Genomic DNA, 27,871 nt, shown 5'->3' on the forward strand with positions numbered 1-27,871 from the left:
GCATGTCAGGTCCGCTGCAGAGATCCCAGCGTCCGCCTCTGCTCTCACGATTAATCGTGGGGATGGTGTTGACAGCGCAGGGCGACGCGGCGCTAGTTCCCAACGTTTAAATAGATGACACGGCCAGGTGAGATTACATTCATACGGGCCGGACACCAGCGCCCCACAGCCCCGCCGCCGGTGCGGGAAGACGACACTGCTCGGCCGAGGACGGCGTTTACATTACTAATGGAATTCCCAGTCGCTGCTAGACGGAGAAACCGACAGGGTGGACTCGTTGTTAATAATTAAAAAATCCCATCTGCTGCTCAAATAAAGAGAAAATGCATCTGCACCAGGTGCTGACAGGAGCCGTGAACCCTGGAGACTGCTGCTATTCGGTGGGGAGCGTGAATGACATCCCTTTCACGGTGAGGATTTATTTTGATATTTTCCTGGAGATGGGAGCAATTGAAGCTAGCAGCGGACTAGCTAGCTGGATATTTAGCCCGCTAACGCTGCGCGGTGTGGAAGCGGGCTGGCTAACGAGCCAAAGCCGCGGTTAGCCTGCCTGCTGCACCCGAGATATTGGCAGTGAGTCGAGGCTCCTCGGAGCAGCCTTATCACAAGCCCCTGTTCCATTTACAATGACAGCCACTCACACATTCGCATGCTAATAACCTCAAGCAGATAAGGCTGCTGTATGGAAATGGCCGTGCGTAACGTAATTGCTGCGGGTTACCGCCGTGTTACTTATTCCCTCCCCGTCGTTAGCCGCTCAAACGACCTTTAGCTACACCCCGTTTCGGTAGAATTACTGCAAGGGAATCCCTTTGCGCAGCCACAACAATATTGGCAAACGTATGGTTGGAAGCGCCGATCAAATTTTGCGTGGCACACCGCGGGTACCCACGCAGAGGGGGTTGCACAAGATCACGCTTTGCCTCAGGAACCGAAAAAAAAAAGCTGTGTTTTTTTTTAAATTGGTGCTTTTTGTTGGTTTTTTGCCCTGTTGCAGATAGAGCTAAGCTTGCTACCATTTGGCGTTAAATCCCCCTCACGGATCGTTAGCTCGCTGTCATCCTAGCATCAGCTGCGCCAGCCATGACGTAGAGAGCCTTATATGGATACATGGCTGCGCGTGGAAACGCTCGTGAAGCGCGCGCGGTGCCAGCCGACATGTGTTTGGTTTAGATCTCACCTGGCCGCTGCTGACCTGGCATCATTTAGATCAACCTTGAGCAAAGTTCGCCTCCTCGTTTTGCTCCTCATCCTTTTTTGTTGTTGTTGTGTTCTTTGTGTCCCAGTCTGATGTGTTAAATGTGTACTTTTGGGAGCGAGCCGTTATATTACGTTTATATTGTTGTATGCACAAACACGTTTATGTCTATATGCGTGATTTGGTGGTTAGACTTTATCCAAACTGCCTTGTTGAGGAAGGAAAGCAAGATGGCCGAGGAACCAGTGGTTTGTTTACTGTCTTCCATCTTAATAGATTATTATTTTCATCAACGGCCCAGTAAGGATCACATTTGAAAGGATGGCGATGGCGTAATGGCTTCTGCTCCTGGCTCGATCCGTTCTTGCTGCTGCATAGTTGAGAGCAGACACCCTTCTCTCCCACCCCTTTGTAATTTTCTGAGCATTTTGCAGTGAAATGCAAATATTCACCACCCCGCGTATGAACAGGAATACCCTTTCCCCCTTTCTGACCCCAGATAGAGGATATTTGAGCGTAAACAGGCCAGCTTAGTACCAAGGGTCACATCTGCTTAGCAACATAGGACAGAGCTGGTTGGGAGGCTCAAACTGTCCACGTCGCCACAGGGTCCCGACGTCCATGCCTGGTGTTTTCTCTGTGTGACCCAGAGGATATTTGAAGAACGCTAGACTGTATGTCTGATACAGTTACGCTCACACTGACTCCAAGGGCTCCGAGGCTAGAGCACGACACAACATATACACACACATCTGCATCTAGCAGAGCGCAAGCGAGTTTGGTTTGACGCTGGCAGACTTTCGCCATGATTACTACAGCGTTTTCCTGCACTTGGTCTCATCTTATTCATCTTATTCCCATTCATCAAGGTGGCCATGCAGACATTTGGTGGCTCCGTTGCAACAGCTCGGCACTCTCACGGTTTTGAGTTTTCAGCATTAAAGCTACAATTATTTGGGCAATTCAGAGGATTGTAGCACATAGAACAGCTCTTTGTTTCATTGCAGTGATTCACAGTTCAACTCAAAACACAGGCTGGAATTCTGGATCTGAACAGGAAAGGTAGTTTGGGGCCGGATTTTTGTGTGGCGAACGTTTCCTCACGGACGTTGACAATTTCAGTGACAATTTTCTACCTGTAGTTGTGCGTGTACCTGCCGTGGGGGGGCTGATGGAGCGGCAGATGTATTATCAGTTAAAAATAGAATGCACGTGGAGCCTTCAAGGCACGGAGAAGGTGCTTAACCCACCGAGTTCTCATGTTCTCCTACATTGTGTTGCCCTAAGATTAGACACTATTTATTATGCATTAGCTTATTTGCCAGAAGGTCTTCACAAGGGATCAATATGATTATTTTCAAGATGGATTATTGATTTATACCTAGTTAGTTGTCTTGTATTTCCAGTGCTATAAAACCACATTCACTGGCTTTTTTTATGCTTTAGGAGTGCATTTGCATTATTGTGGGAAAAATGCCAGCATGGCATGACTACAAAGCTGAGGATCAAAGTACAGGTCTGTCCTATAAGCATTGCTAAAGAAGAAGACCCTTCAGTTTTTAAAGACAGCCAGCCCGCAGAAGCATGAATATGGTGCGCTTGATAACAGATGGAACAGGCTGGAACAGGCTCACATGATCATGTTAGGCCAGTGGAATGAGGAACGCGAGGACGTGATCTGTTTCTCTCTTCCTCTTATCTGCTCTCATATCCTCCACATCCACTCCTTATTCAGGTCTGAAGGTTTAATATCAGCAGAATTTTAAACCACAGTCACCTCACCGCTGGAGCTTCCCGCATTGAATGGCATAAATTCGGAATGGATTTGGAATCAGACTCATTTCTTCCAACTGTACAGCTTCAGTCAAAAGCAAATGAATCATCCCGACACTTGAAGACGTGCACACAAATCTCTTAATGGTACTTATTCAAGTGAAGTGCAGTTCACAGGAGGTCAATTAGCCCATAATGACTGTTGAACGTCTCTTTAAAAATACAAACGACTGATTTTTTTCCCTTTAAATATTGTGTCTATTCAAATATTGATGATATTTCTCAGATTTTTTTTTTCCTCGTCCTCAATCGTCTGTGCAGCTTGTATGCGTCTGTTTGTGCACCGTACGTGCAACTTCAGGGATGACGAAAGAGCTGCAGGGCAAACCCAAGGCCGGTCTAAAACAACAAAGCCGTGATGATGCATTATTCTGTTTAAAGCAGCTGGACTTTTGCTTTACTGCCTGGCTCAAGGTCTCAGTCGGGTCCAGAGGAACCTGCTGACGATGAGAGTAAAACCAAGATGAGTTCTCTTTACTGTGTGAGTGAAAATGAGAAGGAGGCGCAGGAGTCCTGGGCAATGCATGACGGTGACCACCTTTAATTCCAGCTGTTACGTGCATCAGCAAACACCGCCGCAGTCGCAGCGCGCTCCATTTTAGTGTGGTTTCTAGGTCTCATTTACACACTAATGACGTCTTATATCGTCCTATGACAGTGTAAATTACCCAACTGCCATTTTATATAATACCTCTGGGTGGAATGTCGTCCCGCTCTGTGGCAGAGTGCTTCCCAGTCTCTGCTCCAGTTCTCCTGAATTATAAAGGAGACGAGTTGTCATTGTGACTGTGCTGTTGCCTTTAGATCAGGTTTGCTCCTCTACCAGGTGCAGCTGCATAGCTGCCTTTTTTCCCACATGTCAGCCAGCTACCACCATTGTTTCGCTTGGGCTTGACGACCAATCAGATATTAGATCATCCAAACAAAGGTTCACCTGGTTCTCTTGAATCAAACGGAGAGTTGTGACCCCTCCCTGGGGCCCTGTAGCAGTCACGTTTTCATGTTTCAGCGTGTTTGTGAGTTTTATTGTTTGGGTCATTCGGTTTTTGTATTAACTTTTACCAGAATGTCTGGGCGTATTGTTTATGTTTATTGACTTGGAATTTTGCTGTACTCGTGTACAGTTAAAGTCTGTCGATCACATCGACGCAGTCATGGTTTGAACGCGTAACCATGCTGCGCTATTTCTGTTGCAGCGTCTCACATTGCTAATGAATTATTACTGCTGGTGCTACTGAGTGCTTTGTGGCCTTTTAGTTATTTATATTTATTTGACATAAGGTTGCATATGTATGCAGTTTCACGGGGATGACGCTGTAGTGGTCCATCATGTGGATGGTCGGTATGTTGTGCTTACATTCATGAGTTGGTCTAATTGGCTTTCTCCCCTCATCTTGCTCCCAGGCCTACGGTTCCGGCTGTGATGTGGTGATCTTGGCCAGTGACTTTGACTGTGTACAGATTATCCCAGGAGCTCAGAATGGAAACATCCAAGTGGGCTGTGTGGAGTGTTCCCACCAGCTCGGCAGGGTAAGTGTCGACCACACCTCACGGCCCACGCTCCCAAAGTCAGGCGACATTGTCGTTTAAATGGAGCAGACAGAGGTCCTGACGCGCTGGCTTTTGCCTTGCGCGGTCCACATTTCGCCATCTCCTCTCCCCTCTCTCTTCTGGGTGCTGGTGTGTAGTAGCACTAATGGGGGTGAGTAATGGGATGATGAACACAATTTTTTTTTATTTTTAGATCGCTGCATCCTACGGAAACACGGTCTGCATCTTTGAACCTCTGACTATCAACCCAAACAAACGGCACAAGGCAAGCATGAATAGCAGTGCATTCATCAGCGTATGAGTTGCTATTTTGTCACATTAATCATAGTGGTATGCTAATAACATTGCATGGTGTGTCACTCCTGTCACTAACAGCAACTTAACTATCAGTGGCAAAAGACAGGACAGTTCTTCCTCGATGCCATCACATACAACCTGGCCTGGGACCCGCAAGGTACGCTAATGCCTTTTGTGTTTCACTAGCCTTCCCACGAGATTAATCCAGTGCCCAGCTTGTATTCTGCCCCCCGTGTCTGTAACAGCGCGTGTATTATTTAAAGTTGATTTTCATTTGGCTCTGGATATGCCGTTCTTTTTCTGTGCGTGGAGGTGTGTGACGTGCTTTTCTGTCCACAGGGAACCGTATCCTAGCAGCAACAGAGCGGCTTCAGCTGTGGGCTCCACCGCCGACAGATGCCCTGATAGAGGAGGAGGATGGGCAGCTGACTGAGGACAGGCCCCACCCTGTCCTCAATGATTGGAACTGCATTTGGCAGTGCAAGTATGTCGCACTCCAATCCTAATACTGCGTAAACTACCATTGAACCGCTGTAATTTACAGCCTGTAAAGATTCTTAATGTAGATTTGTTATTAAGATGGCTAGTGTTTCCCTCCTTTCCATTTTCTGTTTGTCAGAGACGTTAGTTTGTCACTTTTGTTTTTGCTCTTGTGTGTGAATAGTAGATGCGGTGTGACTGTCTTTCTTCCTCTTTTCATGTGTTTTCTGCTGTGTCATGATAGAAGAGAATTAAACTTGTTATGTCCTGACGCACAAGCGCACACCCGTCTAGTAAAGCAACTAGAGGAAGTTAGCATCTGAAATTTCAAAATGTCACTGCAAAGTAAAAACAGAGTGACATGACACGAACCATCAGGTGTTTTAAAAGAGAATTAAAAAAACCTATTTTTTTTTTCTTGCTGCTGTTTCTCAGAACTGCTGCATCTGTGCACATTGCCAAGTGGTCTCCTGATGGCGAGTACTTTGCAACAGTTGGAAAGGTATTCAATGCAATGAAATAGGTTTCTAATGGCGCCTGTGCTAACATTCGAATGTAAGGTTGGTTCTAATATGGTCTTTGCTTTTGCACGTGCAGGATGACTGTTTACTTAAAGTGTGGTATCCAACCACGGGCTGGCGTTCAGCAGTGGTGGTCCAGGATAATGCAGATAAAAAGCCTCCTCCAGTTCACTTCTCCTTTGTTTACCTGGCCCACCCTCGCTCGCTCACTGGTATGTCATGGAGGAAGACCAGCAAGTACATGCCCAAGTAAGAAGCAAACTTAGTCCTAATCAACTTTCTAATGGTTAAAAGAGGATCTCATTCAGTACATAATATTTTTCTTATTGCCTTTGTGTTCGAAATTAACTTAGTTCATATTGAACATTTAAAAAGCTAATATAATTTTGTTAATGGGCCTTTCAGTTCAAATGTGCCTGTAGGGATGACATTCAGTAAATTGCATCAATTTTTCTGCTATTGATTTAGGGTCTCGGCATTGAAGACTGTTTTTATAAAACATCATTAAGTAATGTATTTGTATTAAATGTGTGGGCAATGAGGAATTATATTTTAGGCTGCTGTCCCACAAAGTATTGTCATTTAAAGTGTTTACATTCTCTTTCGTGTTCTAGGGGTTCAGTGTGCAACGTGCTGCTGACGTCCTGTGAAGATGGCGTGTGTAGGCTGTGGTCTGAGACTCTGCTGCCAGAAGACAGCCTGCTTGGTGGACAGATCTCTGAGAACACACAGTCTTTTAGTTCCTGTCTGCCAGGGCTGGCAGGCAATAAAGACAAGATCCAGCATGCTTTGGAGGTACACAAATAATCAGTCAGCATTCACCAAAAAGAGTGAATCAGAAAACCCTTAAGATGTCCGGACTGTCGAGATGGGTTATCTAATCATGTCTGTTTGCTTAATTAGTCGATTCACCACCTGAAACACCTGCGCCGAGGTCGTCGGCGGTCCTCTGCTCTGGTGGCACATAGCGAGCTGTTGCCCTCTCAGCTTGGCACACAGGACGCACACACGCACCGTCACATTGCTCATCATGCAAACGCCCTGTGCCACTTCCACATCTCTGCCAGTATCAATCCCAATACAGGTAACGATGTCTTTAAACTGGCCCAGACATTATTTGGATTGTGCTAAACAATAACAGTGGTTCCTGTGGCGATCCTCTTACATGTGTTATTTTTACTATGGCTAATTGATATCTTGTTTCTTTGTCAGATATCCCATCAGCGTTGGCTGACTCTGCAGTGTTTAATCCAGATGATGGTAGTGGCGGTGGCGGCTTTGTGGTTCACTGGCTCAATAATAAAGATCTTAGCTTTACTTCCTCAATGGATCTCTTTATGCTGCAACTCCGTAAGTTCTCTGAGCAACAGCTAGAACAGACTGCTGAGGATGCCCTGGAACCTGAAGGATCACCTATGAAGTTTGACTTTGGTAGGACCCACAGACGACATTCAGATTCTGAATTATAACCTTAAAGAATCATGATTTATTTCTAATTTTAGATCTGGATGAGATGTCTGACAAAGCCTCCTCTGAGCATGGTGAGGAGGGGGAGCCTGGAGAGCAGGGAAGCACTAAAGCATCCTCCCCTGGGTCCAGCTCCAGCATGCCTTTGCCTTCTATGCTTTTGGAGCGGAAGATGGAAACACTCATCATTGAGTGGAACAAAAGCCCAGACATGCTGTTCACCATCCATCCCACAGACGGATCCTTCCTTGTCTGGCATGTGAAGTACTTGGATGAATTTAACCAGGGTATCTTCAGACAGGTTCAGGTCAGTTGATTGTTTTTGTAAACCTGCGTTGTTGAATTTGTATACCACTCCTAAAATGCCCGTCTCTTTCTCCAACTCTTCCAACAGGTGTCTTTTTCGACTCGCATCCCAGTGGCGTTCCCTACAGGCGACGCCAACTCGCTGAGTAAAAACATTTTAATGTATGCCTGCACTTTGACCGAAGGCGGGAATCCTGGCCACGGAGAACAGGGGAGGATGATCCAGCGCATCTCTAAGTCTGCTTCAGCTTTGGGCAGTCTGGGGTCACTCGCGCTGACCCCTTCTACCAAATGCTACCCTGGCATAAGTCCAGCTGTCATGATGGTGTCCAAACATGTTGACGGATCTCTCAATCAGGTATGACGGCAAATTTAGCCACCTGATGACATCCAATCATAAGGGATCGTGTTCATTGGCTGAGATGATCAGATGTAGGAGACACTAATCCAAGTATTTTATTCCCCTTTTCTGCAGTGGGCAGTGACATTTGCTGAATGTTCTGCTTTCTCAAACGTGTTAACCGTGTCACACAAGTTTCGTTACTGTGGACACCGTTTTCATTTGAACGACCAAGCCTGCCACACGGTGCTGCCCCTGCTGCTGACCTCCTCACACCACAACGCTCTTCTCACCCCTCCCTCAGCTCCTGGCAGCCTGGAAGGAGAGCAGCCACCTACCTTCCCCCTTCCGAAAGGACTTCCCAGGTATAGAAATGCAGGTGGAAGGAAATAAATGAGTGATTGATGAGGATAAAACAGAACAGACAAAATCAACAGTATTGAAAAAGCATAGTTGCTGTCGACTCCTCAAGTGACTGAATGTCTGATAGTGTTTGGAATGTTTTTTATTTTAATTAGCAGGAAGCAGCTTCGTAATGCAGCTACAAGGACATTCCATGACCCAAATGCCATCTACAGTGAGCTGATCTTGTGGAGAGTGGATCACATTGGGCCTCTATCCTGCACTGGAGGAGTGTCTGAACTGGCTCGTATCAACTCCCTTCACACCTCTGCTTTCAGCAATGTTGCTTGGCTACCGACACTTATTCCCAGCTCTGTACTTGGTAAACTTCCTCTAAACTTGTTTTAGTGTTAAGTGGTGTTAAGTAAGACTCAAGTGCTGCTTACAAAAGCCAGATGACACATTTTCAGCTCATTAGATCCATTTCCTTTCTCCACTTCCTGCAAGAGAAGCCTATTCTCAAAAAAGGAGCCTTGTTTGTTGTGACATTCTTTGTTTAATTTGCACAAAACATACTTTTTATATTGTCTCCTCATTCTATGTTTTTATTTATATTTGATTTACCTCTGTGAAATTAGGTCAAAGAAACTCCTTCAAAACAAATAACTTTTCCAATGGACTCTATTCCTCAGGAACTTACTGTAACAGTGCCAGTGCATGCTTTGTGGCATCGGATGGTAAAAACCTCCGTCTCTATCAAGCTGTGGTGGATGCCAGAAAACTACTAGATGAACTTTCAGATCCTGAAACATCTGTGAGTGAACACTGCTACACACTCAGTAAAGCAAGACAAAGTCTGCGGGTGTGACTCTCCTGCCCATTTGTGTTTCCGTTTAGAAACTAGTGGGAGAAGTGTTCAACATTGTCAGCCAGCAATCCACTGCTAGACCTGGATGTATCATAGAGTTGGATGTCATCACGAACCAGGTTAGTACTTTGTGTTTTTCCCACCCACCTCGAATCAGTGGTACAAAGCCTTCATGAAATTGTGGAAACTTTTGACAGAGTGTAACCTCTGACTTTTTACTTTCCCGCCACTCAGTGTGGCACCAATACTCAGCTGCTGCATGTGTTCCAAGAGGACTTCATTCTAGGTTACAAACCCCAGGAAGAAGAGGTCCACATGCCAGCCTTTCCATCTGGTGAAGGTGTGGTGCACAACATAAAGCTCTGTTCAGTCAGCATCCCCAGCAGAAAACAATAATAAAATGTAATTATATCCAGATTACCAACCTGCCCCCTTCTCTGAGAAGTTCTTCCTGGTGGTGATAGAAAAGGATCTGAACAGAAACTCTGTCCTGCAGATGTGGCACCTGCACCTGAAGTCGGTGCAGGCCTGTGTTGGTAATGGTGACTTCCTGTATTTTACATAGGCAAGCTTTTTTATCTGCCTCCTTGACACTGCCCAACTGTGTCATGTGCTTTGTGTCCAGATGAGCAAAGCCCAGATTACAGCTTCCAAAGCCAGCTAATGGTTCCGTACCAAGTAGTGAATGCTGACTCATCTCCAGAGACTTCTCCTATTAGACCTTTGCCACGGTCGGCCTCAACAGCCAATTTACAGTCAGCAAGCAAACTCATCCTGAGCTCCAAACTGGTGTACAGCAAACGTCTTGACCTGCCCCATGGGGTAGAGGTTACCAGAGCCACCCCTTCTGCAGGTTTGAATGCACTGTTATTTCCTCATATTGCTGCCACAAGAAATACATGTTGTTTATTTTCCTATTATTGGGAACGTGCTATAAATGGGGAAACTGCAACACTTGAATGTTTCTAATTCTGTATTTTCTGTCTGTTAGGCCATCTGAGTTCCTCCTCCATCTACCCTGTGTGCCTCGCTCCCTACCTGATTGTTACCACCTGCTCCGACTCTCGCGTGCGGTTCTGGCACTGTGCTGTGGAGAGCGATGAAGGATACAGCGAAGATGAGCAAGACAACCGAGTGTACCGCTGGGAGCCCTGGGCTCTAATGAACGAAGAGGAAGACAACAACAGTGCAGTCAGTGTGTCTGGACGACCTGTTGCTGTGTCCTGCTCTTACACTGGCAGATTAGCTGTGGCTTTTAAAAAGCCACCACAAGGACAGGTAAGAAATTCAAACCCTCTCCTTGTGACGTACTGGACAAACAAATGGTTTTAAATTGATTTTTGAGAGGGAAAATGGCTTTAATGGCACTGAAATTGCAAACAATAATTAAACGGGTTATATAGTTACCAAAAACAGGTACAAATAAATGATCATGTATAATAGAGAATGATGTTAAAGTAGCTCACCTAAGCACTGAAGCATTATGGATCATGGAGTGATTTAGATGGAGTCATGAAACTAGACTGTTATTGCACCAGGTAATTGCTGCTTGTTAAACTGTAACATGGTCTCTAGCTGCATGGTTCTGCGGAGGACTTCTCCATGCATGTGTCCATCTATGAGTGTGAGTCTACTGGGGGCTCTGAATGGGTTTTAGAGCAAACCCTCCACCTTGATGACTTCACCAGGCCTTCATCCACCTTAGATCCAAGAGTCAGCGTGGACTCCAACCTCTTCGTTTACAGCAGGTCAGGAGGTCATTTGTATCAAAATTCTGCATTCAGGCAGAAGTGTATTTAATTTAATGTCATTATTTTTCAATTACAGGTCTGACCTGTACATGAGCAGAGACCATAGTTCCCCCAACATTAAACACTACGTCCACCTAGACTGGCTGTCAAAGGAGGATGGATCTCACATCCTCACTGTAGGAGTTGGATCCAACATTCTTATGTATGGCCGTATCTCTGGCATGGTCAATGAGCAGACTAGCAGCAAGGAAGGGGTGGCAGTCATCACTCTTCCTTTAGGTGGCAGCATTAAGCAGGGTATCCGGTCACGCTGGATCCTCCTCCGATCCATCGACCTTCTGTCCTCTGTGGACGGCACACCCTCTTTACCTGTCTCCTTGTCCTGGGTGAGAGACGGCATTCTGGTGGTGGGCATGGACTGTGAAATGCATGTATATGCCCAGTGGTACCAGGACAAGAAGCCTGGTGTTGGAGAGGAGGATAACTTGTCTGTAGACAATGCTGGAGGTCAAACCACAGGTTCTTCCTCAGTGTTTGAGGGGAGAGCCAGGTCCAAGAGTGTGTTTGAGGGAAATACAGTGGTGGATGAGGCTCTGCGTGCCCCTACGGGCCTTCAGGAAGGAGGACTGTTTGAGGCAGCTCACTCGCTGTCGCCCACTCTACCCCAGTACCATCCCACCCAGCTACTGGAACTCATGGACCTGGGCAAGGTTCGCCGAGCTAAGGTGATTCTTCCCCTTTCTGATTCAAAGCTGTCATGTTTATAAGACCCGAAATAAACATAATAATTTTTTAGAGTGAAACATATTAAAAACGTCTAGCTTGGGGGGGGGAAATGCTTTTGAGGTTAGGTTCTGACTGAATCAATTACTTTGCTAATGCTTATTGCACTGATATTTTACATATAATTTATTTTGAATTAATGTGTAAAAAGAGGTATCAGACTTTCATTTATTTGCTGTAGGGACAAACATGCTCATATATGCTTGTAACCGAGCGTTCTTTTGTACCAGGCTATCCTTGCTCACCTGGTGAAATGCATTGCTGGTGAAGTTGCTGTGGTGAGGGATGTGGAGGCAGGTGAGGGTGGAGCAAGAAGACACCTGTCCAGGACAATCAGTGTGACTGGCAGCACTGCAAAGGACACCATTGTGGCCGGTCGTGATGGAGGCAGGGACTACACAGAAATCAACTCCATACCTCCCTTACCACTCTATTCTCTCATGTTGGCGGACTTGGACACCTCGTACAAGGTGGGAGAAGAGGCGGGTAAAGGAGCAAAGGTGGTAGATGGTGATGGATCACAGAAGTCTACGGAAGACCAGTATTCTGACCTCTTCCAGGTTGGTCAATAGATTATTATTTTTCTTCACTAAAGCATAGTCCACTCATATTTTCTAACAATGTCCTGTGTTACAGGTCCAAACAGTGACCACGGATGACTTTGTGAACTTTGCCTCTGACAAACCTGAGAAAAAGTCTAGAGTTATCAACCTCTCTCAATATGGACCAACCTATTTTGGACCAGAGCACGCTCAGGTATTAATAAGCCTATGTAAGCCCATGTGCTAAATAAATTCAAAAGTTTGTGACACGATGGGTGTAATAGTAGTGTGAATGTTTTTGGAGAAATACTAATCAAAGATACAGGTACTAACATATTAATACTAGATTATTCTTGTTCTTTTTGACACTCTTTCCTTTTGTGTGCAGGTATTATCTAGTCACCTCATGCACTCCAGTTTACCAGGCCTGACCAGATTAGAGCAGATGTTCTTGGTGGCCTTAGCTGATACTGTGGCTACCACCAGCGCTGAGGTCCCCAGCTCCACGGATCAGCAGTACACAGGTAAGATAAACATTTGTATGGGTCTGTTATCATGATGATGATCTGCCGAAACATCAGAGTAAAGTCAATATCTGTGCAGAACCGTGTCTTGTATATGTCCTTTCATAGAGTCAAGAAACATATAGCGTCTTCAGCTGTCCTTTTGTCCAATTTAAGATCGTGCTAATGCATTATTATTATCACCATTACAGTATACAAGAGAATGAGAGACGTATTCAAAATAGAAAGTTAATGTTGTGCCTTGTCTCCACAAATGAATAAATCCATGTAATTACCATTCACCTTTCCTTGTCTAACATTAAAAGGCAAAAATGTGTTGTAGTCAGCTAAAGGAACAGTAATGATCATAGCTATTGAGGATATGATGACACCTGCAGAATGAACTTGAACAGTGCTTTGGCCCATTGGCCCATTTTATTGTGTACTAATCCAGTAACTGCTATTCTTGGTTAGAGAAAAGGTTTTTAAGACATGAAAGTTGAGCGTCATTTTTCTTCACGATTGTGTTTTCCTTGATATAGCTCAGCTCCACAAATCAAATCTTAATGAACTGAAATAACTTTTTCCATTATCTTTGGCTTTTATGTCTAATTTTCCATCTTATTTATTTAGTCTTTGGGAACAAGACATTAGCAGGTTGTTCCAGGACTAAGTAAGCACAGCGAGGGTAAGAAGGTTCAAGTTCAGGGACATTAGACACAATCTGCTGCAGCATCATGAACACAAATGATACACAGTAAATGTTGTCCCTGGCCTCCATTTTGTGATAAAATTGTTGCTGGAATAAGAGTGACAACATTGCACCACCTTATTTCATGTAGGTGCAGAGGCCCTTGATGAGTGTGGGTTGAGGTACCTGCTGGCCATGCGCCTTCATACCTGCCTGCTCACATCTCTGCCCCCCTTGTACCGCATGCAGCTGCTCCACCAGGGTAAATACGCCTTCCTTTATTTATCCCGTGCTGTTATTTACAGTAGGTGCCTCAAACACTATCCTCTCTTGCCCCCTCCTGTATGACAGGCCTATCGACATGCCATTTTGCATGGGCCTTCCATTCAGAGGCAGAGGAGGAGCTGTTAAACATGATCCCAGCCATGCAGAGAGGTGATCCACAGTGGTCAGAGCTCAGAGCCGTCGGCGTGGGCTGGTGGATACGCAACATCAACACACTGCGGAAAATGGTGGAGAAGGTATCCATCCGAATAATGAATAACAGACTATTTACAACATTCCTTTAATACTGGCTCAACAGGTCAAGTGTCATAAAATGTTTGGTTTTTTTAAATTAACTTTTAATGTATTGATTAGATCGGTGGAAGTTATTTATCTTTTGGAAGGAGCTTTGTGCACAACTTTTTTTTTTTTTGCTTTAATGATATTACATCTAGTAAATATATTTTTTAAATGACTGTTTGTGTTCATCTGTCACCAGTTGGGTAAAGCTGCTTTCCAGAGACACAACGACCCCTTGGATGCTGCGTTGTTCTACTTGGCCATGAAGAAGAAAGCTGTCCTGTGGGGGCTTTTCAGGTAGCATGGTGTGACTGACCGCTTCATTATTTTAAAAGCAATGTCTAATTTCAGTGAATAACCTCATCTGAGTTTTATAATAACATGTGAATTTCTGATCTTTTAGGTCGCAGCATGATGAGAAGATGACGCAGTTCTTTAAAAACAACTTCAGCGAAGACCGATGGAGGAAGGCAGCTTTGAAAAATGCCTTTTCCCTGCTGGGAAAACAGCGTTTTGAACAATCTGCTGCTTTCTTCCTGTTGGCCGGATCACTCAAAGATGCTATTGAGGTGTCGAAAACAAACTGCTTTACCCTCAGCAACACACACCTAAATTAGAAATGTTTGGCCTCCACCAGATCTTTATTTAAATTTCCTTAGACTTTGCATTTATGGGAACTGTTTTTAAAGGTGTATCTTCATTAAAGTCAATTCAGTGCAATGCTTGTTGTGCATATCGGCTGTCAAGGAGAGTCGGCATTGTGCAGCCTTTCTATCGCAAGACGTTTGATATGATTCTCACTTGCTTTCTTTGGCTCACATTTATAAGATTCAGTCAAAATATACAGGCCACAAAAACATTGATGTTTGTGCTTCACTTCTGTTTATGTATTAAAATTATTTCACTTTAGTGCTTACTTACCATTTCTTTGTTTTCTGGGTTGAGTAGGTATTGATGGAGAAGATGGAGGATCTCCAGCTTGCCATGATAGTCGCACGGCTGTACGAGGCCGATTTTGAGAATTCATCAACCTGCCAAGGCCTCCTCAATGAGAAGGTCCTGGGCTGTAACAGAGATGGAAGCGGCTACCACTGCTCCAGATTGCACCCCGACCCATTCCTCCGCAGCATAGCCTACTGGATCACAAAGGATTACACCCGAGCCCTGGACACACTGTTGGAGAGGATTCCTAAAGAGGATGACGAGAATCCTGGTGAGCAAGTTGAAGACACAGTATTTCAGATAATATACATTTGTGGGTTTTGAGCCATATTTACCCCCCCACTTCTCTCTTTTCTTCCTCCTCTTTTTAGATGTGATGGTGAAATCTTGCAACCCTGTGGTGTTTAGCTTCTATAACTACCTGAGGACTCATCCTTTAATCATCCGTCGTCACTTTGCAAATCCAGATGGCACAGCAACAACTGTAGGCCTCACTGCTGAGAAGAGCAGTGCAGATGAGATCAACCTTATAGAGCGCAAACTGTTCTTCACCACTGCTAATGCACACTTTAAGGTGAGCATGTCAGCAATATGGTTCTTTCGAGTTCATTTCAATTGTTGGGACCTTTTATCTGAGAACATAATGAGCGTTAGATCAATAGGTTAAAAAGTCTCCCTGTCCCTCTAGGTGGGCTGCCCAGTTCTGGCTTTGGAAGTGCTTTCTAAAATTCCCAAGATAACCAAAAAATGTAGCTCCTCATCCATGAGCAAAGCATCATCAAAAACCAACTTGAACTCAGGCAAACCTCTGGAAAACGGCACCCAGGGAGGTGTCGACTGGGGCTCCTCAGCAGTTTCTGCCCCTTCCTGGGGAGGAAATGACAGTGGGGCTGGGTTTGACTGGAGCCGGCCTGTAACCAAAGCAGAAGATGATGAGCTGAAACTAGACTGGGGCAATGATAAGGATGACGATGTTGAGGATGAGGATGAGGATGATGGTCTCACTATGAAGAAACCAGAGACTAATGATGGAGGCTCAGAGCGTGGTGGAACCAAACTGCAGAGGGAAAACTCACAGGTGAGAATAAAATATGTCTGGATATGAGACTCTGTGAAGAATAGTTCTCAAATTCTCATGTTTCTACAGGGCGAGTCAGAGGTTGACGTGATTGCAGAGCAGCTGAAGTTCCGTGCTTGTCTGAAAATCCTAATGACGGAGCTGCGCACGCTGGCCACAGGCTTTGAGGTGGATGGAGGGAAACTCCGATTTCAGCTTTACAGTTGGCTGGAAAAAGAGATTGCTGCCATGCATAACATCTGCAATTACAAAGTAAACTTGAATATTTTCTCTACGTATACATAAAGAATATGCAGCTTTGTTTCTTTTTTGGCTAATTTGTATTTGAACAATAACTGTTTTTCAAAAAAGGTGGAGGGAAAGGAAGAGGATTCAGGATTTGAGCGTTTTGGAGAGCGTACGACATCGGTAGACATATCGGATGATGCCCTGGAGAATTTAGATGTTGACGCCTTAGAGCGGCACCAGCTGGAGCGTCGGCGCCTGCAGGCCAAGCAGCAGCACTTTGAACGGCGCAAGGCCTGGTTGAGGAAGAACCAAGCCCTGCTGAGGGTGTTTCTGTCCTACTGTAGCCTTCATGGAGCCAAGGGTGGAGGGGTCACCTCTGTCCGCATGGAGCTCCTGTTCCTGCTGCAGGAGAGTCAGCAGGTACGTATGTTAAATGCTTCTCCTGGATTAAACAAAACTCTTCTTGCAGAAGCTAAAGATGTTGTTGTCTCACTCTGAAGGAGCTTACGGTCAAGCAGCTGCAGTCTCCTCTGCCTCTTCCCACTACACTGCCTCTGTTGTCTGCTTGCATTGCCCCTACGAAGACCGTCATAGCTAATCCCGTTCTTCATCTCAGCAACCACATCCGTGACATCCTCCACACCATCACTCTGATGGAGGCCCCACCACATCCTGACTTCCTGGACGATCAGGTTAGAGTCCGATAATACGACAGACTAGTGCCCACAGTTTTTCCTGACACTCCTATGTTAAGTGAAAATTTTCCTTTGCTTTTAGGTTAATGCTCTGCACACATTGGCAGCATCACTGTCTGCCTGCATTTATCAAGCGTTGTGTGACAGCCATAGTTACAGGTAACTGGTTTTGGTTGCTTTAATGTTCTGGTACTAGACTGTACTGTGTTGAGTACTTTTCTAACAATGCCGTGTCTCAAAAAGAGGAATCACCTTCAGCTCATGAGCTGTTAAACATCAAACTTATTTCTTGTTGTGACTAGTGTTTCTTTTGGTTTTTGTCTTTGCAGCAGCCAGACAGAGGCAAACCAGTTCACAGGGATGGTGTACCAGGGCCTGCTGCTCAGTGAGAGAAAGCGACTACGCACAGAAAGCATCGAGGAGCACATAACTCCTAATTCTGCTCCTGCACAATGGCCAGGTAGCACAAACCCAGTTTCATCCATCTACTCATCTTTTCTGGGTTGGATGGAAGTTACTTGGCGTCAAATTACAGTTCTGACATGCTATTCATTAAATAATTGAAATTCTTAAACCGATCTCAGGGCAGATTATGTTTCACAATGCATAGGAAGTGACGCATGAGGATCAAAAGCATGATTGAACTCCATATGAAAAGCTGGGGAATAGGCAGAGCAATGCAAGTGGTTTGTATTTAGGCAGAGACAGATGGTGTTCTATAATAGGATCCTCATGGCCTCTGGCAAGGAAATGGAGAGACAGACTGATCACGCCATCGGGACGTCTCAGAAACGTGCAGTTTTTGGTGCGTGAGACCGCATCTCGGATAGTGAAGGCTAATCTCTTGCTTCACTGTCTCTGCCTGCAGGTGTGACGTCGCTGATCTCTTTGTTGACTTCTGCCAGAGAGGAGGACCAGCCGAGGCTCAGCGTGCTTCTGTGCGAAGCTGTCGTGGCTGTTTATCTCTCATTGCTCATTCATGGTCTGGGCACTCATAGTAGCAACGAACTCTTCCGCCTGGCAGCACATCCTCTCAACAACCGCATGTGGGCTGCTGTTTTTGGGGGAGGGGCCAAAGTCATTATTAAGCCAAAGAGGCCTGAGCTTCCACCAGGTAAATTAACCGTTGTTATAAGAATTACTCGACATTTTTTTCTTGCACCAATTATTCTCTTTATATGTATTGTGTTTGCTGCCCTCTTGTACTCATCTCTTCACCCTCGCAATCTTGGGCCTCAATTCCATCAATATACATTTTATAATATTATTAGACTTTTAATTTATTTAAAAAGGCAACCGTGTAAGTTCAAGATGGGCTCACCATGGATGTTCCAGTGTTTTGTGTGAGTGTGCCCTCTGACCTGTGTACCCAGTACCAGCTGATTTTGAGGCATCTAGGCCAGAAGAGTCTCAGGAGACAGGAAGACCTGAACAGAGCAGCCTCAACCCCAACCCCACTCCCATCCTCTCTGTTACTCAGCCTCCCAAACGACCCCCCCCTCCCTTTTCAAAGGGAGACGCTCCAGCACCTAAGGCTAGCAGTGAGTAGCCGGGCTGGTGGATTGCAGTTTGCAGTGCTGATGTGCAGGATTGCCGTGCATGATAACTGAACGCACGTGAGAAAGCTTGGGAGTGCTAGAGACTCAGCAGGTCTGTGTGTGCAGTGCATGTACATGTAATAACATCTTTAAAATTTATTTTGTTGTATCACTCCCCTTTTATCACGAAAGCAAAAGCTGAGCCTAGCAAGGATTGTTCAGAAGAATCAGCTCAGAAGCCCCTTCAGACTATATCTGAATCTGAGACTAAACCAGGTACAGCTTAGATGTTATTTAACCGTGTGCTACCACTAGAACCACAAGGTAGAAATTTAGTTTTGTATTGTTCATTTTGTGGTGTGTTGTTGGTAGAGTGGGGTTGTGTAGTCTGTAATGAATAACAAAGTGAGAAAATCTTTATGGTGTTCTGCAAGAAACCATTTCCTAAGGCTTCTGACTGACCTCGGGAGAACCTGCTCATTCATATGCATCAGGCCAAAGTGGTCTGCGTGTGTGGAGAGGATAGATACGAGCTGGCATTAAGACTCTGCAGTGTCTGCGATAGCTCTCGGCACAGCCAAGAGCCTTCTGGAGAGGCTTTTAATGCAATGTACAGACAGGAAACGCACACGGATAACACATGGATCATTCTGAATCATGCTCTATTTTCAGCCAGGAAAAATGTCAGTGGAGGATCATTCATACTCATTATGTATAGAAGTGTAACACAATTGATTTTGCATTACTGTGTGATAGCTTTGTATGTATGCTGTAAATGACTGTCAGCTGTCCTCTGCTGTCATCTTATGTGACCTGTGTGCTGTCTGCTTTTCCAAACTGCACTATCTACTCTAGTTTGTGTATCATTTTGTGTCATCCAGGCAAATAGTGCAGGTTTGTGCACCCTGTGTGTCTCATTCTTTACCTCTGCTCAACATTTGTGCCTTTTCTTCATGTGTGTTTCTTTCAATCCTATTAAAACCCTCTAAGATTTTAATAAATGGTTCAGTTCTTGGTTGTTTCACCGTTTTCTGAATTTCCTTCTTTCCTAACCTCCTTTTTCTCCATGGCACAGTGTGAGGAGCAGCAGAGTGCTGTAAACAGAATTTATCATGTTTGAACTATACCAACTTTTCTGCCCCCGGTAGTTCCGCCAGCAGAGGATGTGGATCGATACAGACGTAGGTTCAACATGCGGATGCTTGTCCCTGGTCGCCCAGTGAAGGAAAGCCCGGCCACCCCACCTCCTGTTCCCACAGACAGACCCACCTACAGGGAGAAGTTCATTCCACCAGAGCTGAGCATGTGGGATTATTTTGTGGCCAAAGTAAGACACGGCTCTTGAGACTGGTGTTCCGTCACGGCGCTGTCCTGATTGTTGTTTCTCTCTCAGCCCTTTCTGCCCCTGTCGGACAGCAACGCTCTGTGTGATTCAGACGAAAGCGGTGCAGAGGAGGATGAAGATGACGATGACGCCTTCCTTTCTGACACACAGATGACGGAGCACTCTGATCCCAACTCCTACAGGTATTCCTCAGCCGCTTTTGTTTTCTTCGGACAGTTGGTTCCGATTTTTCACTTCCTGCACGGTTATCTGTGTTATTTACGTAGCTGGGCTTTGATCCGCCTGGTCATGGTGAAACTGGCTCACCACAACATCAAGAATTTCCTCCCTCTTGCAGGCCTTGACTTCACAGGTACATTAACAGTAAAATCATTTATAAACATGTAAAGAAACACGTTAAATACACTTGGAGGAAGAGTTCCTGCTGGGTTTATGCTACGTGTGTCCACCACCAACTGCCTGTGTGTCATAGAGCTGCCAGTAACGTCCCCCCTCAGTAATGCTGTGATAAAGACTCTGGAGAACTGGGAGCAGCTTCTGCTGGATCGGATGAACAAATTCGAAGGGCCTCCTCCCAACTACATCAATACGTATCCCACTGACCTGAGCGCAGGAGGTGGTCCCGCCATTCTCCGCCACAAGGCCATGCTGGAGCCAGACAACACACCCTTCAAGTAAGCTGAATGACTCTTAAAACAGCATTCGGCGGGAGAAACAGCAATTTATTTTAAGTTGAACTTTTTAATTTGTTCCAATGTTTAGGTCCTCTTTCTATTTATCCTTGCAGGACAAAGAACCACCAGTCCTTCCCAGCCCGACGTCTTTGGCATTTTCTTGTCAAACAGGACGTTCTCCAAGAGACATTAATCCGTTACATTTTTACAAAGAAGAGGAAGCAGAGTGAGGTCAGTCGCACCGGTGGATGAGATCTGCTTGATTTTTCTTTTTTTCGGGTTCAGTAGTTAATGTGACCCACTATCCCATTAAAACAGTCAATGTTACACCAGAATATTCACATTTGTGTATTTTCCTTTAGATTTTCCTTATTTTCTCTTACACAACTGCTGCATTGGCCCATTTGTCAAAGACCATAAATCTCATGAGTTGCTTTTTCTAAAACCTGGTGTTTGAATCACCTTCTTAAAGAAATGTAATTCTATTATGATGCTAGCATAGGCAATGTACCTACCCATCAAATAGAGACTGTGCAGTGGTTTTCTGTAAATAGATTATTGCCCAGCACTTACATGAGGTTCAGAGGCTGTTGGCACGTCTGATCCTTGATTAGTAAAATACACACAAGTGCATGTTGCACATTTATCTCTATTCTTGATAGTTTTGTTATTGTCTTTATCATTGCTTTGACTTCTGTACAAAAGCACAATTCAGTTCATGGCCTTCTCTGATGTCTGGAACCGCTCATTATTATGCAATCTGTAAACGCCAGTCCATAATCAGACATGATTTTCTGGGATTGTGTTCCTTTGTGCTTATTTTTACTATAATTACAGCATCAGCATCATTGCTTCCATTTGAGTGTCTGCAGCCAGATTTATAGTTTGTATCACCATTCTTCCTGCAGACTGATCATAGCTCCACCCACAGTTGACCTTTTATCAATAATGAAAACATCAAATGATCCTTGTCAACCTTTTACATTTTCTTTCATCCCATTTTTATTTTTCTGTGTGTGCATGTGTTTTGTGTCCATGTTGGTGTGTTCTGTGTACTGCCTCTGTGTGGTGTGTAGACTGTAGAGAACCATATGGACCATGTAAGCCCAAACTGCGTAGCTGGAGCTAGCAGTCCCTCTAAGGTAGTATCATTTATTGTACCAGGACAGGCCCCCTGTCTGTATGCCGGTCAGTCCGCTTGACTGGAACAGCCACTGCACAGCCGAGCTCCCAGGAGCCTGTACAACTAAAAGACAAATGTACATTAGAGGAATAGTTTCAGGTTAAATAAAGACGCTTTCGTGGCACTGGATTAGCTCGGCTTTATGGTGATTGTTCTGGCAATCTTTTCTAAAATCTTCTCAAGACCCTCAAGGCTTGGATCTAATCTGTTCCTCTCACTCCTCAACAAACTCACATCTGACCCTGACAATAATCACCTCATGTCCTCTTGTTTCTCACTCCCTTTTCCTCCTCGCTCTGACCGATTCTGATGGGATCAAAGCAGATCTGCTCCTTTCAAGAACGTTGGCACACACTAACTTGCATGCTCCCTCTCCGGGGAAGTGTCAGCCCTGCCAGTCACGCAGGATTTTGACACAAGGGATTTTTAAATCAGCAGGCGTAACTGTCTTTCCTGTAGTGGTCTAAGCAGCTTCTTCCGGGGCGACGTTTCCCAGTGACCAGTTAATATAAATTAAGCCTATGAATCAGTTCATGTGTTTCATCCTTTGTCCTTGGACTGTCTGCTGCAGCTGATTCATCCCATTTTCTCTGCTTTTGCAGGTGGAGGCCGATCTGGGTTATCCAGGGGGCAAAGCTAAAATCATTCACAAGGAGTCTGATATAATTATGGCATTTGCTATAAATAAGGTGAACTGTGTTGGTGTGGCTGAGAAATTTCTTCCTTTTCCACTGCAGTCACAAATAGCAGATGATTATGTTGCATCCTCTTTCTTCTGTGGGTTTCTAGGCTAACTCTAATGAAATAGTGCTGGCCTCCACTCATGATGTCCAGGAGGTGGACGTGTCCACCCTGGTGGCTGTCCAGCCCTTCACCTGGATAGGAGATGACTTTGATAAGGAGTCTCGCAGGTGGGATTCACGGAAGGCCTTAGAATTACAAATGTTTCTTTAGATTATCACACATATCACACATATATTAGACTTTATACAGGAAATAAAAAGTAATTGAGCTACGCTTGTTTGTGGACACGTGCTTTTTCTCCATCCAATGTTTGTCATTGGCTTGCAATCACGCAGGGATTTGTTTGCAGATAAAAGCTGTTTCATGCTTGTTTTGTGGACTTTAAATCAGAATGTTGAGAGCAAGAAATTGCTGTGAATGATTTGTTACACTGTAGTTTGGGAGAACATCATCATAATGGAGCAGAGCTGATGTGTTCAAAATCAGTCATTCCTAGTTTGGATGACACCCAGATGCATTTCCTGTCACTTTTCTAGATTTAGATCTTATTACTTTACTTTTCATCTTTTTACTATAAGGTTATGCAATGCTGCAGAAATATACAGTACTGTATACCGGTAACCAATTCAAAAATGTATTTCACATTTGGTACATGAGCAATAGCCCTGACCTGTATTTAATGTTGTGTTTTGGAGTCAAAATTGTAATCATTCAAATTCATTATTTATTGTGGTTACGGTATTTATTGTAGTTTATTTCTGTAGTTATGAAGGGAAATGGTTGTAGGTTATGGGCAGGCTGTAATATTTGCTCTGATTCTGTGCGCCCTCAGTGGTGTAATATATTCTCAGTAATGGTTTTACCGCTGTGTTTTGTTTTGTGCAGCTCTGATGACATAGACCATCGATCTTCTCATACAAACATCGCCCAGGCCAGCTCCGTTCCCTTTGCCCCACCGCAGATGCCAGTCTCTGCATCCATGCCTTGGCTGGGCAGTGGGCAAACCAGCATGGGTGCCAGTGTGGTACGCATCTCTCCCACACAAACACCACTAAAACAGGTCATGATGGCGCTGCTGTTAGGGAAAAGCCACAAGAGGAAGCTTGGTTTCATTTTAAACGTTATCATCTGCAGCCTTATTTCCGTCAGTAACTTTGCATACATGACTTTAAGGAGTTCATATGAGGATTGGCCTTTGGTGTCTTGTCCTTGTTCAAGTTTACATGCAAGAAAGAAAGTTGGGTAACTGAAGTCAGACAACAGACCAGCATTTCAAACAACAAGAAAATGGATAATCCTACAGATTTGTTCAGTTTGTACGTAACATAGGCAGATGAGATGCACGCGCTCCCTCGTGATGATGTGGATTTTTAGAGGTGGACAAGAACTCCATATGCTAACACCGTTTTTTTTTTTTTATGATTTTGTTCGAGGGTAATACACCAGTGTGGAGGTTGCGGTGCATCTGCACATGTGTTGTCTAGTTTAACTAACCTAACCCAATTGGGGCGTATACATTCCAGAGCAAATTGATTTCCCATCGCATTATCTGGGTCTTAGACAGATAAAGAAAGCACCGATATCACACATGCTTAATGCACTTCAGCTGTCCGGTTACAGTTGGATTAAAGCAATAATTCGGTTGTTGGGGCGTCCTGTAAATGTAGTGAGTAGGTTCTGAGGTCTAAGGCAGAAGCTTTGCAGTCTGCAGAGCTGGACCTGCACAGTTTAGCTTCCACTTGATGTTTTTAATTCTTATCAATATCCTGCTGAACTGAGCAATGCCGACTAAACAGCTGGCCTGCTGAGTCTATGCAAGCTGATACACCCAGGAGGTGTGTTTGTATGGCAGAGATGGGCTCTTATAAACACAGATAACAGCCGCTCTTACAGCCAGAAACCCAAGGTACACATTTGCGTCAGACCCCTCCGTGTCCCAGCCTGTTGATAAATGCTGAACACGATACACTCGACAAGTCGGGACAGACGGTGTTATATAGGTTCAATGGATCATGGAAGGAAGTGGTCTGTGTCCCTGTCTTTGAATGTCTGAATCACCCTTTAAAGAACTTTTGGATGTAAGCAGTCATTAGACATAGGACGTTTCGGTCTTTTAGAATCACCGCTGACACACAAAACATCAGCAAATATTCAGAGGTTTATGGACAAATCTGTCATATTGCATCTCTAAATGTCAGGTGTATTCTGCAAACAAAGATATTCTCGTTTTGCTTTTCAGATTATGAAGAGGAATCTAAATAATGTGAAAAGAATGACGTCTCATCCCGTCTACCAGTATTGTAAGTGCCAGTTTGAGACGTGCAGCAGTTCTTTGCATTCTCCACATCCTCTTTCTGATGCCCGAACCTGTTCTCTCTGTCTGTTGCCTCACATTCCTTTCTATATGCATGTGTTTATGTATGTGGACATACATCAGATATGACGGGGGCTCAGGACGGCAGTGTCAGGATGTTTGAATGGAAGAGACCTCAGCAGCTCATTTGTTTCAGACAAGCAGGCAACGCCAGAGTCACACGTCTGTATTTCAACTCCCAGGGAAACAAGGTGCGTGCACGCACACGTGCACAAGGTCTGTTTTGTCTATTTATGCAGTTGTACTGATTCACCTGCGTTGTGCTGGTAGTGTGGAGTTGCTGACGGAGAGGGCTTCCTCAGTCTGTGGCAGGTCAACCAGACATCATCCAACCCTAAGCCTTACCTGGTGAGGTCATCCTCTCTGTCCCCACCCCTGCAAAGTTGCACATATCTACAGCAAACACACGTTCAAATGGATTATTATGGTTTGTTCCTGCTAACAGAGCTGGCAGTGTCATTCTAAAACCTGTGGCGACTTTGCCTTCATCACATCCTCCAGCCTCATCGCCACAGCCGGACAGTCCAATGACAACAGGTTGGAATCTGCAGCAACGAGATATCAGTGTTTTTTTTGTTTGTTTTTTAAATCCTCCAGTTTCACCAGCTAAAAATCACACTGATTTACGTCTTCCACAGGAATGTCTGTCTGTGGGACACTCTCATTCCATCCAGTAATACCATGGTCCACGGTAAGAAGTCCTTTTTGCCAAAGCTGTTTCATCTGTGATCCAGTTCCACAGTTTCCTCTCATCCTCCCACCCCTGCAGCATTCCCCTGCCACGAGAATGGGGCCACTGTGTTGCAGTATGCCCCTAAACAGCAGCTGCTGATCACTGGGGGCAGAAAGGGCTTTGTGTGCGTCTTTGACATCCGCCAGCGGCAGCTGCTCCACACTTTCCAGGCCCACGACTCAGCCGTTAAAGCCCTGACGTTGGATCCCTTCGAGGACTTCTTTATCACTGGCTCTGCAGAGGGCAACATGAAGGTGACTCTTGATCACTCTTGTGTTCATTTTTGATTCTGTTTTTAAAACAAATCTAATATTCCCAAATGCCAACAAACGATTCACTCCCGAATGTCTGTCGGTCTTCCTCTCCACAGGTGTGGAAACTGGCCGGCCACGGGCTGATGCACTCTTTTAGTTCTGAACACGCTAAGCAGTCTATCTTCCGCAACATCGGCGCTGGCGTCATGCAAGTGGAGACCCGGCCCGGCAACCGCATCTTCACCTGCGGCGCGGATGGTACCTTGAAGATGAGGGTGCTCCCCGACCGTTACAGTATCCCGAGCAGTCTGGTGGACGTCCTGTAACGCCTGCTTCCACATCCGAGCGTCCGAAGAGGACCAAGGCAGCCAGATCAAACCCAAGCAGCTTACACTAACACTCGCTAGCCATTAATGATGCATTTTATGGGGAAGAGGCAGTCAAGAGTCATGCTTTTGGCCTCTTTCACAGTGGGCAAAGTTCAGGGGTGTATGATGTAAATCATATCCAGGATGAGAAACAAAGCTGCAAATAATGTTTCCCCTCAAAGCTGAAAGCAGAAGTCAAAGGTATCCTACTTGATTTTGAAGCTAGATTTACTGTAATTTTATTGAAGAATCTCTACTCCTACAGTGTGTCAATAGGGAAGCTATGCATGTCCTGTTCTCGTTACGCGGTGCAATCACAGGTCTATTGATAGTGCTCTGTAAAAGTGCTCAAGCAAAAATTTAAAAAATGTGTAACTGTCGTCATTTTGTGCCCACAGCTGAATTCTCTTAGCATCTACTGTAACCAGCACTGTGGTTTGTTTAGTCAGTGGTTTCCGGTGTGAATCAAGTTGTTTGAATCTGCATTTTATTTAATTACTTTTCTTTTGATCCCTCCTCAGTGGTTTACTCATCCACCTTCTTTTGCCCTTTTGCCTGGCTTCTCTCAGGCTTAATGGAAGATTCAAACATGCGTTGCTCCTGTAATGACACCCTCCACTCACCCACCCGCTCACCCCCCATTTCAGCCTCCCGGCTCAGGTTATCCTCCAACGTGCGTTCGCTCTGCTGTGTCCGTCATCCGTGTCCCCTCTTGCCCTCAAATGCCTGTTTGCGGAGCAGATTCCCAGCTAGAACATTCCTGTTTGGAAGACGTGTTTTATTCTGTGTCTGTGATGTCGATGTTTTCATCCGTCTGGTCCAAACCTGAACTCGCCCACCCAAAGCAGAAACACAAAGGTTCACTTCTAGTTTTGCACAATATCTTGTTGGGTTTCTTTAAAAAAACAAAAAAAATTTTAATTAGTATTTAAATTATTATGTTTTTGTCTGTTAGGTTGACCATTCCTTTGTAAACCAGTTTAAGTTATTATTGCCCTTTATTTTAGGAATGTAAGGGGTTTTACTGCATCTGACATGGCGACAACACGGTCTTCTGTATGTACGTGTGTGTTACCTCAGTAGTCGTTTTTACCGTTTCATCCATAAGAAATAGATATTTGCACTCAAATAATGGAGACACTAAAAGTTTATTTCAAATAAATAGGTTATTGGAGAGGAAACTGTTATATACAAATGAATGTCTGGCTTTATTTGGCCTAGTAGTAACACATTTGAAATAGTTTTATTATTTAAATTATAAATATATAGATATATAAATATATATGAAATATCACAACAGCTTGTACAAACATAAAAGCATTTCTTTATTTTTGGTTTGTATCATACCGGCTGGATTAGTTGTAACTTTGGTTGAGTGTGTGTATTGTATTTATTAAAAAGATTTGTGTTTCTCTCCCTCTTTCGGCCCCTGAAGTATACTGTATATATCTTAAATGTTTTACTGATGGTCCTACTGGTGTCTGGTGTGTATGTAGGTGTGCATGTAACTACACAGAGGAAGCCATTATCACGGGTAGACACTTACCGCGGGACTTGAGCCCCAGACGTGTGTGAGGGAACAGGTCATGGTCGTAACCTTTGTAAAGTGAATAAAATCTTTTTATTTCATCAGGATGCTTTGCAACTTTTATTTCAACATTCCTCAAGTGGGGAGAAG

General features: G+C 44.7%; 1 protein-coding gene across 3 annotated transcripts; it reads left to right on the forward strand.

Moving 5' to 3' along the window:
* Positions 1–27,828, forward strand: dmxl2 (Dmx-like 2). Of its 3 annotated transcripts, none has more exons than XM_029845724.1 (54): positions 1–410; positions 4,436–4,561; positions 4,776–4,847; positions 4,958–5,036; positions 5,219–5,363; positions 5,795–5,861; positions 5,957–6,129; positions 6,495–6,675; positions 6,784–6,964; positions 7,093–7,311; positions 7,383–7,654; positions 7,742–8,011; positions 8,129–8,358; positions 8,515–8,717; positions 9,028–9,149; positions 9,233–9,322; positions 9,438–9,543; positions 9,620–9,739; positions 9,829–10,056; positions 10,195–10,481; positions 10,779–10,951; positions 11,031–11,679; positions 11,968–12,297; positions 12,374–12,493; positions 12,668–12,803; positions 13,625–13,735; positions 13,825–13,994; positions 14,237–14,334; positions 14,441–14,606; positions 14,986–15,250; positions 15,351–15,553; positions 15,668–16,057; positions 16,127–16,309; positions 16,409–16,705; positions 16,786–16,977; positions 17,063–17,139; positions 17,310–17,440; positions 17,849–18,094; positions 19,667–19,845; positions 19,912–20,045; positions 20,130–20,215; positions 20,336–20,537; positions 20,651–20,768; positions 21,614–21,679; positions 22,323–22,409; positions 22,510–22,631; positions 23,350–23,488; positions 24,704–24,764; positions 24,902–25,029; positions 25,109–25,186; positions 25,284–25,375; positions 25,477–25,529; positions 25,608–25,825; positions 25,942–27,828. In XM_029845724.1, exons 1-54 carry the CDS (start codon positions 324–326, stop codon positions 26,149–26,151), a joined length of 9,168 nt encoding a protein of 3,055 aa, XP_029701584.1. In that variant the 5' UTR covers positions 1–323; the 3' UTR covers positions 26,152–27,828. The 3 variants fall into 3 exon arrangements, with proteins under 3 accessions (XP_029701584.1, XP_011608315.2, XP_029701585.1); XM_011610013.2 differs by having other exon boundaries at positions 2–410; positions 8,512–8,717; XM_029845725.1 differs by lacking the exon at positions 21,614–21,679 and having other exon boundaries at positions 2–410; positions 8,512–8,717.
* The last annotated feature ends 43 nt before the right edge of the window (positions 27,829–27,871 follow it).

The sequence above is a fragment of the Takifugu rubripes genome, chromosome 13, assembly GCF_901000725.2.
Source record: "Takifugu rubripes chromosome 13, fTakRub1.2, whole genome shotgun sequence".
NCBI classification, from domain to species: Eukaryota; Metazoa; Chordata; class Actinopteri; order Tetraodontiformes; family Tetraodontidae; genus Takifugu; species Takifugu rubripes.